This window comes from Rhinoraja longicauda, chromosome 2 (genome assembly GCF_053455715.1).
Source record: "Rhinoraja longicauda isolate Sanriku21f chromosome 2, sRhiLon1.1, whole genome shotgun sequence".
Classification (NCBI taxonomy): domain Eukaryota; kingdom Metazoa; phylum Chordata; class Chondrichthyes; order Rajiformes; family Arhynchobatidae; genus Rhinoraja; species Rhinoraja longicauda.
In genome coordinates this window covers 35181990-35200695 of record NC_135954.1, presented here as the reverse complement: position 1 = coordinate 35200695, position 18706 = coordinate 35181990, and the positions used below count along the sequence as shown (strand labels likewise).

At 40.5% G+C, this 18706-nt stretch overlaps 1 protein-coding gene across 1 annotated transcript in view; it reads left to right on the top strand.

Moving 5' to 3' along the window:
- Window positions 1–18706, top strand: part of itga8 (integrin, alpha 8) — a 222036-nt gene that overhangs the window by 28096 nt on the left and 175234 nt on the right. Inside the window, exons 7-11 of the mRNA XM_078417154.1 lie at window positions 5189–5314; window positions 12778–12822; window positions 12967–13010; window positions 14246–14302; window positions 16861–16913. Of these exons, the coding sequence (XP_078273280.1) occupies window positions 5189–5314; window positions 12778–12822; window positions 12967–13010; window positions 14246–14302; window positions 16861–16913 (325 nt within the window). The remainder of the gene's footprint in view (window positions 1–5188; window positions 5315–12777; window positions 12823–12966; window positions 13011–14245; window positions 14303–16860; window positions 16914–18706) is intronic.

The following is an 18706-nucleotide window of genomic DNA, read 5'->3' as shown; positions in this document are numbered from 1 at the left end:
AAATAAATGATTGGTCTTTTGTCCCAAATGTTTGTCCAAAACATTATGGAGGGCACTGTAAGTGAAGGCCGCTCACAATTATTTTGAACAGAAACAATTCAAATTAATCTGGAAAAAAATCGCATCTCCGGCAAGGTAAGAGATTGGAAAAAAGTTTCCCCTGATCCCCTCCCCCACCCCCACATAAAACAAACCAGGGAACATTTAACGCATACTTTTAAAACACACTAAAAATAACAAAAAAGACAGACAGACCGTTGGCGAGGGTGCCATCGCTGATGGCACCACCCAGTCTACCTGTTCCAACTACCTCCTCTGGCTGATTATTCCATAAACCTGCCATCCTACAAACATATATAGTGCTGTTATTTTATATCTTATAGAGGTGTACAAAATCATGAGAGAAATTGATTGGGTAAATACAGGTCTTTAGCCCAGAGTAGGGGAATTGAGAACCAGAGGACATAGGTTCAATATTTTTGGAGTGGGGGGGAGATTTAATAGGAACCTGAGGGGTAACCTTTTTGCACAGAGGGTGGTGGTTATATGGGATGAACTGCCAGAGGAGGTGGTTGAGGCAGGTACTATCATAACATTTAAGAGGCATTTGGACAGGTACATGGATAGGATAGGTTTAAGACTTATGGGCGGAGTGTGGGCAGGTGGGACTATCGTGGTGCAGTGTAGATGGGGCATGTCGGTTGGCGTGAGCAGTTTTGGGCTGAAGGGCCTGTTTCCAGGCTGTATGACTCTATTTGATCCAGAGTGTTGTCCCAGTGATAATGAACACATAGCAATACATTTACAGGTTAGTATCTTCTGTGTGTTGGAGCAGGGCTTCAAGTGCTGGTCCATGATCCCATGTACACGATCCTCATTTATTCCAGATGGTAGTAGTTACTGGCTTGGGAAGAGGAAGTCACTGAGTTGTTGCAGTGCATCTCACATACTACAACAATATAATGCAAGCTGTGAATGAAATGAACTGGGATGAATAATAAATTCAGGCCTGCTAAAAATGTCTATATTCTGTGAATGAAATTTTTTGAAAAACCTTCTTTGTGTTGAATGTTATTTGCCACTACAACATAGGACTGAATGCTCTATAGATTCTTGCCCCATGTGAGAACAGAGTGATTCATTATTTGAGAAATTGCCTGTGGATATGAGAAAACTGCAAATATCAGCAGATATTTTGATCCTGTGATGAAGGAAGATGATTGATAAAGCAAATAAGTCCCATTGCCTGATCTCCTGAGTATTCCTGGGTTTATTTTTTAGTTGGTTCCAGCCTGATTCCAAATGGTTTAAATGTTACCAGTGCTTCTTGATGCCACACTCAATGAAATACTGCCTTGATGTCGACAATATTTATCTCACCTCATCTCTGTAAATTCTGTAAATCACTTTCTTTGTCTAAGTCTGAATCAAGACTATGACATGTCAGCAGCCATGTGCTTGCTGCAACCGGAACTGAGGATCAGTGAGCCAGTGTGTCGAAACAAGGAACTGCAGATGCTGATGAATGCAACAACAAAAAAAAGGACACAGTGCTGGAGTAACTCAGTGAGACAGGCAGCAGCATCTCTAGAGAACATGGATAGGTGATGTTTCAGGTCGAGACTCTTCTTAAGAGTGATTGTATGGAAACGGGGGGAGGTATAATTCGACAGATAAGATATGTTGCACTTTTGAGGATAGGATTATGAGACATAGGAGCAGAATTTGGCCATTCATCCCATCAAGTCTGCTCTGTCAGGCATGCATTTCCTCTGCATGCTCCAATTTCCTCCCACATCCCAAATATGTGTGTGGGCTTGGTGGTACATTGGCTGCTGTAAAAGTGTGTAGGGAAGTCGGGAATGGATGAGAAAGTGGGATAGCATAGAACTAGTGTGAATGGCTGATCAATGGTCGGTCTTGACTAGGTGGGCCGAAGGGCCTTTTTTCTATGATGTTTCTCTAAACTAGAAACTAAACTAAGAAAAGCACAAGCCAGATTAACAGCAAGAAGAGCACATGGTATTGGGGGTAGGGTGTTGACATGGATAGAGAAGAGTAGGAGTAAACAGGTCCTTTTCAGAATGGCAGGCAGAGGCGAGTGGAGTGCCGCAAGGCTCGGTGTTGGGGTCGCAACTGTTTACCATATATATTAATGATTTTGGCAAAGGAATTAGAAGTAACACTAGCAAGTTTGCAGATGACACAAAGCTGGGTGGCAGTGTGAACTGCGAAGAGGATGTTAGGAGGTTGCAGGGTGACCTGGACAGGTTGAGTGGGTGGGCAGATACCGTATAATATAGATAAATGTGAGGTTATCTACTTTGGCGGCTAAAACAAGGAGGCAGATTATCATCTCAATGGTGTCAGGTTAGGTAAGGGGGAAGTGCAGTGAGATCTGGGTGTCCTTGTACACCAGTCACTGAAAGTTGGCATGCAGGCACAGCAGGCAGTGAAGGAAGCTAATGGCATGTTGGCCTTCATAACGAGAGGATTTCAGTATAGGAGTAAAGAGGTTCTTCTGCAGTTGTATAGGGCCCTGGTAAGACCACATCTGGAGTATTGTGTACAGTTTTGGTCTCCTAATTTGAGGAAGGACATCCTTGTATTTGAGGCAGTGCAGCGTAGGTTCACGAGATTGATCCTTGGGATGGCGGGACTGTCGTATGAGGAAAGATTGTAGAGACTAGGCTTGTATTCACTGGAGTTTAGGATGAGAGGGGATCTTATAGAGACATATAAAATTATAAAAGGACTGGACAAGCTAGAGGCAGGAAAAATGTTCCCAACGTTGGGGGAGTCCAGAACCAGGGGCCACAGTCTTAGGATAAAGGGGAGGCCATTTAAAACTGAGGTGAGAAGGAACTGTTTCACCCAGAGAGGTGTGAATTTGTGGAATTCTCTGCCACAGAGGGCAGTGGAGGCCAAATCGCTGGATGAATTTAATAGAGAGAATTAGATAGAGCTCTGGGGGCTAGTGGAATCAAGGGATATGGGGAGAAGTTGGGCACAGGTTACTGATTGTGGATGATCAGCCATGATCACAATGAATGGCGGTTCTGGCTCAAAGAGCCGAATGGCCTCCTCCTGCACCTATTTTCTATGTTTCTAAGTTGTAAGGTTGATGTTGATAATATTTTAAATTTGAGTGATCCCTCAGGAAATCCACCTGTTGGATTTCTAAAATTTCTAATCGTAAAACAAAATCTATGGATGATTAAGACTTAGTAATTCTTTTAGCACCAAAACTCCCTTTGCTCATAATGAATATTACATTCTTGCATATTATAGTCATAGAATCATAGAGTCATACAGCACGGAAACAGGCACATCAGTCCAACTTGTCCATGCCACATCTACACGAGTTCCATTTGCCCTATACCTTACTAAACCTTTCCTATCCATGTACCTGTCCAAATGTCTTTTAAATGTTGTTATAGCACCTGCCTCAACTACCTCCTCTGGCAGCTTGTTCCATTTACCCACCACCCTCTGTATGAAAAATGTTGCCCATCAGGTTCCTATTAAATCTTTCCCCTCACATCTTATACCTATGTCCTCTGATCCTTAATTCCCCTACTCTGGGTAAAAGACTCCATTCTTTGGAGGAGAGGTCTATATCTCTCGTTTCCCTTTCCCCTGACTCTCAGTCTGAAGAAGGGTCTCGACCCAAAACATCACTATTCCTTTTCCCCTGAGATGCTGCTTGACCCGTTGGGTTGCTCCAGCATTTTATGTCTCTGTTAGGAGGAGAGGTCTCTCCTTTAGTCCTGGGAATGTCTGGGCCCCTGATCAGCTCACTAATGACCATTTGAGCAACCTGCCAAGCCTACCGTTTCCCTCAGGGTGCGAGTTATTTTCCCCACTCATATTACTGATGTGTTTAAACAAATGGAGGCATACGCACTCATGTTCAGTTCCCTGGGGATTGTCAAAATGATTTCAATAGATAAAGACGAGGTTGCACCTTGTTGTATGTTTCTAATAGCCTTCACTGAGGTTATGATGGCGGTCTGGGAGAACCCCACAAATAATTAAATATGAGCCTTTTCTGGGGATATTTTAATAAAGTCCATTGGCTGAAAAAATGTTTTTTTTTTGGGCAGCATCAACTAAATCTAATCCCTGAAATATGCATCTGTAGACATAAAGTTTTATGAAGGCCATTTCATTTTATTGTAACATTTTAATATAAATATGCCGAAAAACCTTTCAGCCTTAAGACCCTTGACAAAAGAATACTACTGCAGCCAAAACTGTAGGCTCACTGCGTGGTAAATCCTGTTGTAAACAATTGCTGTGCCGAATCCTATTATATAGTTTTTTTGTGCTGCAACATCTGATACATTTAGGTTAAACATTCCTTTTGTAATTTATTTGTAATTTATTTCGAAAAGACAAATTATCAAAATTATAACAATTTAAATATTTAAAAACATTATAATGCAGTATGGTGAAAATAATACATTTTAGAACTATGTTAGAACTATTTTAGAACTATTTTATAATTAGCAAATCGTTAGTGACTGTGATAAATGTATAATTTCCATGTTATACTAAATTAATAATTGACAACAAATCATTAGAGAACTCATTTGTAGGATAGACTTTGAATTACTTTGTGCTCAACAAATAGTCAGTGCTTGAGTCCCAGTCAACCCTTAAAACTAGTTGACTTTGTTTATATCTTTGTGTCAATGGCAAATTGTTGAGTAATTCATAAGTTCATAAGATATTGGTGCAGAATTAGGCCATTCGGCACATTGAGTGTGCTCTACCATTCGATTATGGCTGATCTATATTTCCCGCTCAACCTCATTCTCCTGCCTTCTCCCGTAACCTTTGACATCCTTACTAATCACACTTATTAGTATTAATATTAATATACAAGTTATTGGGCTTAGGTATAAATATAAGTAAATTAATACTTCACAAAATAATTGTTTTGTGAGATTCACATCAGATGCTGTGTTCCAACCCATCTGGAATTATTAAAAACACTTTCACACCCAATTTTTCTTCGGACATCAGCAAGTGACCCAAAAAGCAGGCTGCATTATCATGTGAATTGAGGAAATTACTGCTGCATATTATTTTGGAAATAATAGATTATAAGGATGTCTAATTATAAAGTGAGTTAAATGCCCTTTTGCTTCATTCAAGCCTTTTCTAAAACTTTTGAATGCAGGTCAGGTGATTACTGCCGATACCTTAGAAATTTTAAAAGGATACGACTTTAGAAACTTGCAACGGAGAGTGAATGGAGAACGACAAACTGGAGTGGCTCCTGCTGATTATGATGACAACTACTTAGGTGAGACTTGCTATATATACTTTACAAAAATGAACAATAAACTATTTCACCCACTTTCATTATTATTCCTCTGAAGGGTAACTTCAATGATTGTGCTGCCAGATTGTAACTCAGAAAAAGCTATCTTGCTCCTTAAACACACTCTGCTTAGTCACCATATTTTAATGTAACCTGCACCAGACCTATTACATTTCTGGATCAAACCTTATTTATTAGACAATTGCTCATCATTGAATTGATAGTATATTCAGAATCCATATTTGAATGCATCCACCTTTGTAGTAAAATGGAGTCACAAGAGATCGTTATGCTGGAATTGAGAGTATAAAACAAAGTGTTGGAGTAACACAATGGGTCGAAATCTGTGGAGGGAAAGGGATGTTTGATGTTTCGGGTCAAGACTGTGCAACCGCAGGGAAAGTGGAGAGAGAAATAGTCACCATGTAGAAATAAGGGGGCGGGTAGAGGTGGTGGGGTGGGGGAATGAGGCAGATGCATTTTTACTTTTTAATAGTGTTTGAGTGATTTTGAATGTCTTTGCAACATAGTTCCTCTTCCATGAACTGGGAGACAGCCTTTCAGTGGAAGACAGCAGAAATTCTACCTACTGTCAATATTTCTCCTTTAGATTTAATGAAATGTGTATTTTGCTCCAATAGTGCATTGTTCCACTGACATTTTTTTATGCAGTGGAGAAGACGTTGATGACTGTTAGATGCAGATAATTCAATGCTTCAATAGCCACAAGATAGTAATTATTCAGCACTCACTTTTAATGTTACTACTCTTGCATGTAATAAATGACATAAAATCAATGCAATATTAGAACATACAATAGTACAGTAAAAGAACAGGCCCCTTGCCCTACAATATCTGTGCCAAACATGAAGATAAAACTAACTCAGATAAACTAACAAAGATAAACTAATCTCATCTGCCTGCTCATGATTCATATCCCTCCATTCTTTTCATATCCATGTGGCTCTCTAAAAGCCTCTTAAACTCCTCTGATATTGAATGTCAGTGTTCTTTCCAGTCCAGATCTTGGTATAACTTCTTATATAGCTCAGTGAAACTATTGTTAGGCAAGCTCAGTTTATGAATGATAATGCTAAAAGTAATAGTTGGATCAGTGACAGCTATTCCAGCTGAACAATACATATTCATAACTTGTATTGCTTTCTGTTATGGAGATGTTTCAACATGGAATCAAGCTTTTATTATTACTCTGTCTATGGTGCAGGATCTTGTCAAATGCTTTCTAATGGAATAGATTTAAAAAACACAAAATACATTTCCTTTCATCGTCATCTTTTTATAAACAGTTTGTTTACGTGGCCCTCCAATTGTGAAACCTCAGTTTGGGGAGTATCAATCGCATCAGGATCTAAATAGATGCAACAAAATGAATGTGAAATTAAATAAACCAGGGACGGAATGTCATGATTTGCTGTGTGAAACTTTTGGGATATCATAAGACACATTATTGGCCACCAGATGTCCAATCTGTTAAAGATGTAAATCAAAGGAACACCACATTAAAACGATCTGCACTCTGAAACCAATGCAGTCAAAGGAACAGCTTTTATATTTACACAGCAAATTGACTGGCCTCAATGCAGCTAAACAGGCACAGCTGCTGCTTGTTGAATTGAATTAGATCATTGTCCTTATTGTGAGTTGACATTTACGAATAATGTTTTACTTTTAAGTGTTGAATTCAACTCGTTTAAGTAAGGTAATATAAGCTGATGCCCCCTTTTAGTTACAATAATCGCACTAGCGAAAAGGACAAACATTTAAGCAAAGGTTTACGTGTTGCCGCTGGAGAGCAGCTACACTTGTTTCAGAGATCGACACTCGGCCTTTTTCAAGTTGAAAGTCATTGGTAATCACAGGGATGGGAGAGAGTGTTTAGTCTTGGGGCAATCGTTGCAAGTGTAGGTAAGGCAAAAGAAAAAAAAGCAGAACACTGTAAATCTGAAATGAAACCATGAAATGAAACAAGGAACTGCAGATTCTGGTTTACATTTTTTTAAAAGACACAAAGTGCTGGAGTAACTCAGCAACTCAGGCTGCAACTCTCGGGAAGTCTGAATAAGGGTCCCAACCTGAAACACTTTGTGTCTTTTAATGATGTTAATATGTGGCAGGTTTTGTAGTACTCGTGAAGAGAGAATCTGATTCAATATTTCATGTCAGTGACCTTTCACCAGAATTCTTTCCACAGGTTGTTCCAGACACCGAACATTTCTAGTATTTTCCAATGTTTTTTATTAAATGTGTATTTAAATCAGTGACTGGTAACTGTCAACCTGATATCAAGACTAAGCAAGTTGTTGGAAAGTTTCTGGTAGACAGCATGAATTGGCATTCGGAGGGCCATGAGTTAATCAACAAAAGTTGGCAAGGATTTGTTAATGGTAGATCTTGGCTGATAATATATTAGAATTTTATGAAAAGGTTGTAGAGGGCACTGATGAGGACAGAATGTTAGATCATTGGATTTTAGTGAGGTGTGTGACAAAATCCCTCATGATCAAGTAAGTAAGCCTGAGCGAAGGTGGAAGGTTGGGTTAACTATTGGCCGCTTGAGAGAAAGGAAAGGTTATTGATTGATGAGAATTGCAGTGACTGGAAGCAGGAATCCCTGGGGCTAAATTATTATGGCCCTTGCTTTTTCATGGTGTATATAAATGACTTTTACATTAATGTAGGAGCCACAATTAAGAAGGTTTGTTGCTGAGATTAACATTGTTAATACATTTAAGAGTGGGGAAGAAAGCTCCAGGCCACAAAACAAAGGAGAAATCAACTGGAGACTTGGTAACTAGAGGAAACTTTATTTATTTACTATGGGGAAAAGAACCGGAGGCAACGTGAAAAAAGTTTTTTGTTGTGATCTGGAAAGCATTGCGATGCAGAATGAAGAAGACCATGAAGAAATTCATTATTTTCGTCTCGATTCCAATGAGCTGTCTGTTTCTCCTATAGGGATTCTCAAAGAATCCTACACTACAATTTGTGAAATGGGGTCATTGAGAGAATATTTCCAGATTCTCCACATTCATTTCAGACTGCCATAACATATCATATCATCATATCATATATATACAGCCGGAAACAGGCCTTTTCGGCCCACCAAGTCTGTGCCGCCCAGCGATCCCCGTATATTAACACTATCCTACACCCACTAGGGACAATTTTTACATTTACCCAGCCAATTAACCTACATACCTGTACGTCTTTGGAGTGTGGGAGGAAACCGAAGATCTCGGAGAAAACCCACGCAGGTCACGGGGAGAACGTACAAACTCCTTACAGTGCAGTACCCGTAGTCAGGATCGAACCTGAGTCTCCGGCGCTGCATTCGCTGTAAAGCAGCAACTCTACCGCTGCGCTACCGTGCCGCCCTGTGCATCTTGTGCATCTTGTTTTTATTTTCACGATTCTTACTTTGCTGTTGGTTAACTTTTGAAATAACAAGTTACCACATGGAGTCGGTGGGTTTTAGTTATTGAAGATGTATATTGTAAAAGTACATTTAATTAGTTTTAAATTATGCTAAAATTGGTAGAACAAAATTGAGTTTACCTATTATTTGGAAAGGCAGCCATTAAAATTTACAGTATATTGTATAGTTGTTATTTTTTGCCAAATGTAATTATATACACTGAAACACATATTTTATCTACATATTTAGAAGCGTGTCTAGACACTTATCTCCTCCTGCTTATTAAATAAGAAAAGTGTTGTGTTATGTTGGTGAAAATTAACAAAGGCTATTTTCAATGTCGACATTACAAAATGCATATTTACTCAAATTATTTAATTTTCAAATTGGCCCAAATAGATCATTGCTACGCAAGTTTAGATTTTTAAAAGTAAATATAATTTAAAACACACTGGAATTTCAAAGTGAGCACACTGTACATGCAGGCATTGATGAGGTTGGGTAAGAAGTGGCTGATGGGTAGTTGTGGAGGGAGGGGTGGGTGGGTGTGAGGGTAGTTATAACCACTCCTAACCCCAGTCACCCAGAGCAGCTGTCTGCTCCAAATGCATGGACTTAAGGTCCTCTATACAGTTTTCCATAGACATAAAACATAGCACAAAACATAGTACAACACAGAAATAGGCCCTTTGCTCCACAATGTCTGTTCCCAACATGATGCCCAGACCAACTCTTACCATCCTGCACATAATTCATATCCCTCCATTCCCTGCATATCCATATGCCTATCCAAAGGTCTCTTTAATGCCACTACTGTACATGCTTCCACCACTACCCCTGGCAAAGCATACAAGGCACTCACCACCCTCTGTGTGAACAAAAAACCTGCCCACACATCTCCTTTAATCTTTGCTCCTCTCACTTTACAGCTATGCCCTCCAGTATTTGATATTTCCATTCTTGGAAAAATGTTCTGACAGTCTACCCTATCTGTACCTCTCATAATTTTATACACTTCTATCAGGTCTCCCGCAGGTCTCTCTGGCATTCCAGAGAAATAATCCAAGTCTGTACAACCTCTCCCTGCAGCTAATACCCCTTAAACCTGGCATAATTCTGGCAATGCTCCCTTGCATCCTTTCCAAAGCCTCCACATCCTTCATCTAATAAGGTGGCCAGAACTGCATGCTATACTCCAAATGTGGCCTAACCAAAGCCCTATAAAACTGCAGCATGACTTCCTGACTCTTGTACTCAATGTTTAGTTTAGTTTAGAGATATAGCGCGGAAACAGGCCCACGGAATCTGCGCCGTTCACTAGCACTATCCTACATACGAGAGAAAATTTACAATCTTTAACTAAGCCAATTAATCTACAAACCGTATGGTCTTTGCAATGTGTGAGTAAACCAGAGCACCCAAGGAAAACCTATGCGGTCATGGGAAGAACGTACAAACTCCACACAGACAGCACCCTGGATCTGGAACATTCGATTCTAGATCAAACCCATGTGTCTGGCGCTGTAAGGCAGCAACTCTACCTCTGCCCCACTGTGCCTCGACTATATGTCTTGAGTATGCCTCAAGCATACTATATGCCTTCTTTACCATACTATCTACCTGTTCTGATTGCTTCTTCCCCAGTCTGAGTTGTTCCCGGATTCTCGGATGTCAGTGGGCAAATTGCATTTCTTTATGGTGGCTTTGAGCAGATCCCTGATTTTTTTTCCCATTGCTGTTCACTATACAACCTTTACCCATGAGAGAGAGCTTGGAACGGGCTGTCATTGCCTGTGTGGGTCTGGAGCCAGGCATGCACTTGACCTAGCCTGCCCAAAGCAGTCAAGAATAAACAGGGCCTCAGTGCTTTGGATATTGATTTGGAAGAATATATTGATGCTGCTTTTGGTATTCCTCCAGTGAATTTGGAGGATTTTGCAGAGACTTTTAATGATATTTTCCCAGTGCCTTAGGATAACTCTTAAAGGCAGTCCATGTCTCAGAAACATATATATGAGGGCAGCGTTTTGCACTAGAGATAAGGATTGTCAAACAAAATTTACTTCAATTGGCCAAAGTCTGTGCTGGCAAGTCGAAGGTGGCAGTGAATTTCATGGGAACTTTTCATATGCCTTCACCGAGGAACAGCTCACAAATATTTTTAAGGCAGAGATAGACAAATTCTTGATTAGAACAGGTGTCAAGGGTTATGGAGAGAAGGCAGTAAAATGGGATTAGGAGGCAGAGATCAGCCATGATTGTATGGCGGAGTGGACTCGATGGGCCAAATGGCCTAATTCTACTCCGATAACTTGTGAACTTGTGAAACTATAGGATGAAAATACACATGCGCGCAGATACACACATTGAATAGTTTTGCATCCATTCTGTAGCAATTAAATTGCAATATTAAATGTATATTACGAATGCTTACATAAGTTCTTAGTTCCTCACAAGTAAGAACTTGTGTAAGTATTTGTAATATACATTAACATTGTGATTTCAGTGCTGCAGTGTGCGTCTGAACTCAGTGGATGCGAAACTATTCAATTTTGCATACATTCTGCTTCTCTCCGGTGGAAATCTGCAAAGAAAAACACAATCAGTTGAAGGCTGTCAAGTAATAAAAATAAATAATTAAAAAGGGAGAGAGGGAAAAGAGTTGGCATTATTAACATTTTTTCCACCGAGCAGCCTCACACTTAAAAAAAGAACTCTCGGAGCATGAATGTGAGGTGCAACAGAAAGCTTATTTTATAGGGTTTTTATTTTACAATAATTTAATAAAATGATAAATGTAAAATGAAACTGAAGTGAATAATGTTGGCAAAATCCCCAAGGCCTGATAGTCTGTATCCCAGAGTACTTATGAAACTGGCCGTAGAAATGGTGGATGCATTGGTGGTCATTTTCCATCATTCCTCTGGAACAGTTCCAAACGATTGGAGGTAGTTAATATAATCCCAATATTTTTTTTAAAGTGGTAGAGAAAAAGTAGCCAATTATAGGCCTGTCACCACCGGTGGGGTAGATGCTACAGTTTATTATAAAGGTTGTAATGACAAATCTACTGGACTTTTTATGGATGTAAATCACAGAATAGATGAGGGAGAATCAGTGGATATTGTGTATTTAGATTTTCAGACAACTTTCAAGAAGGTCCCTCATAAAAGATTAACATATAAAATAAAAAGAAAAGATTAAATTGTGGGGTAAATGCTGATATGGATAGAGAAGTGGGTGAACACTAGGAATGAAACAATTGGAATAAACGGGGCTTTATATACAAGGCAGGTAGTGATAAGTGAATTACCACAGAGACTTCATCTCCCTTAGAGTGGAGTTCTTATGGAATTCAGTACCAACGAAATCAGTTGGAGTCAAATCTTTAAATGTATTTAAGAAGGAGTTGAATTTTGTTCTCGGGGCTGGAAGGGTCAAGGATGATGGGGAGAAAGCTGGAACAGAAGAGCCATTTGAATAATCAGCCATGGTCACGTTAATTGGTAGAAGGGCTGAATGGCCTTCTACTGCTTCTATATTATAGTATATAGTAAGCTTCCATCTTGCGGGACTTCTGTTGTACATCCGCCCAGATCATCTGAGGAACAATGAAAGCGAGAAATGTATACTTTGCTGCTGGCCTCTCGTGTAGGTTTTGGGGATGTTGCTTTAGATGGAACATGTATCTCCCCCCAAACATGTCCACTCTATATCCTGAGGGGCAGAGCTGAGAGGAAGGAATAACTGCCTTACACTTTGGGGTGGCAGCAGGCACCAGAGATTTCAGTCTGTGGGGGCTGCTGTGTCAGATGAAAGGTAACTTGGTGCAATCACTCTAAACCCACATTCGTTCTGTCAGGGTTAGCACCGCGGGACACTGGTGGCTGAGATCCCAACAAACTACCAGGATGGCACCCCTTTTAGCAGCTTTTCCATATGAATTATGTGCTTTGATGTTGTATTTACAACAATTTGACTAAATGAGGGTAATTTATCTTCTTAACAGGATACTCGGTTGCCGTAGGGGAATTCACAGGAGACTCTGAACAAGGTAAGTGGTCTAATTGATCACCGAAGGCATGTACTCATTCATTATGCCTTTATTAGCCATTTCCTCTTCCTTAAAATACAAAGACATATTTCTAACTAACCTAATAAAACCAACTCAAGTTTCCTGGCTTTTTCTTTTAACTAGAATTTGTCGCTGGAATTCCAAGGGGTGCTCAGTCAGTTGGATATGTACGTATTACTCTTTTGTCTACTTTTTATTCCCAAAAGCCATGAAGCTGTTTCATTTCTTTTTCATTTCACTCCTGTGCTGAATGGATATTTTAAAATATTTTATGCATTATTTTTTTCTTGCATCGTTGAGTGCTGCTGAATTAGTGAAAATGAGTCAAAATGGAGACTTTCATCAACTGTTTTAACATAAACCGGAAAAGGAGAATATTGTTGAAATGGTATTCGGGGGCGTGTGATTATATAGAAATTTAACAGCAAGTAATTAGGGAGGTAATGTTCCTTTTATTGCAAGAGGCAAAGAGTATAAAATTGCATAAAATGTTGGAAACACTCAGCAGATTAGGTAACATCTGCAGAAAGAGAAATAGTATCAGGTCCAAAACCCTTCATTACAACTAGGAAATAATGAAACAAGTATGTTTTCAGCAGCAGAGAAGTGGGGTGAGGGGTGGTGAATATCTCTGACAGGTTAAGACCAAATGAGTTATTCCGGCTGATAAAATCAGGTTATTCTACTTTATCTGTGTAATGTGTTGCTAATAACAATGTAAGGCATGCCCAACTGGCCAAATTATACTCATTGATAAAGAGAAACAGGACTAAAATGATGACACAGTGGTGGCACAGTAGCGCAGCAGGAAGGTTGCTGCCTTACAGCACCAGGGACACAGGTTCGAACCTGACCATGGGAGGTGTTGGTATGGCATTTGTACGTCCATGTGACTACATGGGTTTCCTCCGGGTACTCCAGTTTCCTCCCACACTCCAAAGACGTGCAGGTTTGTCGGGCTTCTGTAAATTTCCCTAGTGTAAAGGATAGAATTAACAAACGGGCGATTACTGGTCGATGCGGACTCGGTGGGCCAAAAGGCCTGTTTCCATGCTGTACCTCTAAAACTAAACTAAAACCATGCAGAAGTGGTCAATTCTGATATAGATTGAAAGAGGGTGAGTTACCTGAAGTGGGGAAGTCTTGCTCCAGGTGCACGAGGCGATGATGAGAACACATTTACAGTACTGCAAACACCAGGAACTGCAGGTGGTGCTTAGATTGTGCACTGCAGCAGCGCTGTGCCTAACAGAGTCCTGAGCAGCTAGCAATACTCTGTGGAGATAGCACTTTTTATCACCTCCAGAAAGAATATTATTAAATGTTGACAGTGTTCACATTTTTATTATTATGATCACATTGCCCAGAAAAGATGATCAATGCTGACACATTTCTTTTGTAGGTTGCTATTATAAATTCAACAGATATGACTTTCATTCTGAATTTTACTGGTGAAAAGGTAAGGCCTCTTTGCCTGTTTATTATTTAAAAAGCCTTGAAAACTTTCTCTTCTGGAGAACCTCGAAAAATGTATATTTTGTTGTAAAATAATAGTGACTTCAATTATGTTAGAAGTCTAAATAGTCAAAAAAAGTCAAAAGTAATGAAATGACTGCTGAGTCTCGGTAACAAAGTAGGTTATGCTGAGATGCACAAAATGGTCGAGGAACTAGACATAAAACTGAAATGTTCTTGCATTTGGCCGCAGGGACTGAAGCCAAAACGTGGATTTCCTTCATTGTTGCTGTAAAAAACAGTCACAATGGGTTTTCTCAATGTCACCAAAGCCACCAAAGATAAATTGCCGAACTGCAACATCGTGCATTAAGTGTTCTTGCGTCCAGAGCAGCCTGCAATACAACATGTTGATGATAGACAATAGACAATAGGTGCAGGAGTAGGCCATTCGGCCCTTCGAGCCAGCACCGCCATTCAATGTGATCATGGCTGATCATTCTCAATCAGTACCCGGTTCCTGCCTTCTCCCCATACCCCCTGACTCCGCTATCCTTAAGAGCTCTATCTAGCTCTCTCTTGAATGCATTCAGGTAGTCACTTATTCTGGTTCATTCTCTTTACAAAATGTTCAAAATTGATCTGTGCATTTCACACAAGTGGGAAATGATCTACTTCTGAGAACATAGAAGATTGAGAGATTCAGTGGTGCAGGAGGGAAGAACAGAGTAAGGATATGTGGGTGTCCCAGGGAAGTTCATCCTTCAGCATGCAGCGGATCATTCACACTCCATAGCTGTGAACTGCACTGATCTTCAATGGTAGGCAAAGGGTCACAGACTGAGACATCTGTGAACCGCAGATATCAGTCCACCAAGTCTTGTTGATGGATTAATGGTGGTAAAATGAAATTGATACCCTGCTTTCATTGTAGTGTACTCTGCAAGTTGATTACAAAGTCATGTCAGTGCCTTTTGATCTAATTTCTGTCAGTATCGCATTAATCAACATACACATGCACCATCATGTGCGCGAAACATGTTGAGGAAATGACATTGGTATTTGGGTGAATCGCAACAGGAAGTGCCTGGTCCAATTTCCTCATGTATGTGGAACATCCACAGCAAACATTTCAAAGGTTGCCCAACGTCACATTAAGGCACAATTTACTTATAATTTACTCAAAATATATCAGCCCAATTGTTTTGTCCTCAATCCAGTTCTAAGCCTGAAGATACTCTGTCACACTGAGATAACCAAGAGCTATTCTGATAAGGAACTGCAGATGCTGGTTTTATACTGAAGATCAACACAAAACGCTGGATTAAGTCAGCAGGTCAGGCAGCATCTCTGGAGAAAAGGAATAGGTGATGTATTGAGTCAAGACCCTTCATCAGAGAGTCAGGGAGGGGGAAACTAGAGGTATGGGAAGGTCCAGAAGCAATGCAGACCCGAAACATCACCTATCCCTTTTCCCCAGAGATGCTGCCTGGCCCACCGAGTTACTCCAGCTTTTTGTCTAGCTACTCTGTGTTATTCGATGTTCATTTCTTCAGTTCGAGGCATTCCTGCTGAGGCCAACATTTCTCACCGAGTTCAGATGCAGAAAATGCACCTTAAAAAGGTATTTTACATACCAGATGCATAAACCTATACTTGTTCTGCAATGTTTTCAAAGTGAGATTACATCAGGGTGCTATAGAAGCTATCACATATATTCAATGTATTATCTTCTGTGTCATAAGCAAGGAGATGTTAAATGTGAAGACTGATTTCCACAGTACTGTGGAATATACCCTGTGGCAAATAAGTTGGTTCCTGACCTTCTGCCATCTATCTATAAGGCACAAGTCAGGGATATGATGGAACATTCTCCACTTGACTGAATGAGTGCAGCCTCAACAACTCTCAAGATACTCAAAGCATTCGGGAAAAAACTGCCTGGATGATTTATTCCCACCACCATCGGTATACTGTATCTGCAATGTGTGCAGTGTATAACCTGCCTAGGCTCCCTCAGCAGCATTTATCAAACCTATGACTTCTACCATCTAAAAGGACAAGGTCAACAGATGTATGGGATACCACCACTTGCAAGTACTCCACCAAGTCATCACATATACTCGGCATGGAAATATAGTACCATTTCTCTGTAGGAGTCCAAACCCTGGAGTTCCTGATGCCTGATGTGACTACCATCAACATGGTGTATTGCAGGCTGCTCTGGACACAAGAACTCTCAAAGCAGGATGTTGCAGTTTGGCAATTTATCTTTGGTGGCTTAACATCTGACATTAAGACCAACCATAGTGACCCTTTTGTACAACAACAATGGAGGAAATCCACTTTTTGGGCACTGGGAGAATTTCTTCCCATCATGAAGTGCAAAGGTTCACCAACCCTTCTCAAGGGCAATTAGCTATTATCAATGAATATGTCCTTGCTGGTGAATTTTTAAAAAGAATGTCTGTCTGATGCTGCAATTGTCATCTAATAAAAATGTATCTTTGATGCAACTCTCCCCTCCTCCCCCACTAATTAATTTCTTAAATTAATTCACAGATGGCCTCTTACTTTGGATACACTGTGGCTGTCTCGGATATAAACAGTGATGGGTGAGTCTTACAAGTTCATAAATACTGTGCAGGAAATATAAATGTTGAATGAGGGTCCTATTCAGATCATACCTGTTCCAGCTCCCTGAAACATATACAGAAAATGCTAGAAATGCGCTTCTCGTCAGGTAGCATCTGTGTAAAGAGGAATAGACCCATAAACCAGGCGAGTGTTTCCAGCATTATCTGCTTTTGTTTCAGATTTCCAGAAATTATAGGTTTGTAAATTTTCATTCCCTGAAATAGTTATTGATCAGCTCCATTCATGGGTCTTTTCTCCACCATTGTAGAATATTTCCTTTCCAATACCCGTTTGATTCGCTTTTAAAAGCTGACTATGGATTCCATTAGATGCACAGAGTCTCTTGGCCAGAGTAGATGAATCGAGGACCAGTGGACATAGGTTTAAGGTGAAGGGGAAAAGATTTAAAGGAATTTCAGGGGTAACTCTTGCACACAAAGGGTGGTGGGTGTATGGAACAAGCTGCCAGAGGAGGTAGTTGAGGTTGGGACTATCCCAACGTTTAAGAAGCAGTTAGACAGGTACATTGGATAGGACAGGTTTGGAGGGATATGGACCAAACACAGACAGGTGGGACTAGTGTAGCTGGGACATGTTGGCCAGTGTGGGCAAGTTGGGCTGGAGGGCCTGTTTCCACACTGTATGACTCTATGACATTGCCACCGGATGTACACGTCCTAATGAGCCTCGGCATAAAGTCTGCTGAATTTGCACTACTATCGTTGGTTGCGATCTTAAATTTACAATTTCTAGTTTGCTCATTTCAAAGCAAATAACAAGGTTTAACATTATTTACTTTATCAAAATTCTTCATAATCTGATCACTTTAGTTACGTGTTCTTTAATCTTTCCTGTTTTAATGAAAACGAGACCCATGTCATCTGTTCAGATTGCCTGGTTAAATCTTCTCATCTCTCTATATATTTTGTTATCTATGTAATAAATTATCTTGGTGTCCCCAAATGTAAGCTGCTCATAATCCCAAGGAAATGAACTCCCCATTTCATTTTGCCAATACACTAGAAATCAAAATGAGCTGTCAGTTCAATTGCTGTAACTTTTTGAGAAAATTGAAAATTATGAAGATAAATTAGAAGTCAGTTAAACTCTGAATTCATGCTGGACAAAGTGAAGCTCATTGTCCACTATTTTGGTCAGTAGAAAATGGTTTGTTGAGAATGGGTTTGTTGATTAATTGGCCTTTGCAAATTGCCCTGAGTATCTAGGGAGTAGATGAGAGAGTGGGATAAAATAGTGAATGGATGGTCAATGGTGTGTGTGGACTCTGTGGGCTGGAGGCCCTGTCTCCATGCTGCATCCTTCAGTTCCATTCATTTCCTTGTGGTAAAGCATGATCTGTGGAAGGAGACGTCTGGAGGAATTCTAATATGGAGCACCTCCTTCTTCTTCTTGCGTTTGAGGCAGCAGAAATTATGTAACGGCCTCCAGGCACTGTAGCCAGTGCAATGCGCTGTTGTCGAGGGCCGTGAGGTCTACCCCTCCACCTGGGGGACGGAGGACAGTGCAGTCGAAAATGACGTGCTGCACTGTTTGCTGGTCTGCTCCACACACGCAGGCTGCTGATGAACGCAACCCCCAACGATGCATGTTGGTATTGAACCGGCCGACCTCTGTGCGGAGCCGGTTCAGGGTGACCCACTCTTTGCGGGGCATGTCCGAGCCGGGTGGGGCTATGGTGCTCAGTGCGACAGAGCACCTCCTTTGTCATGCCCTGCACATCGTCCCTGTTTCTTCACAGCACAAACAGAGA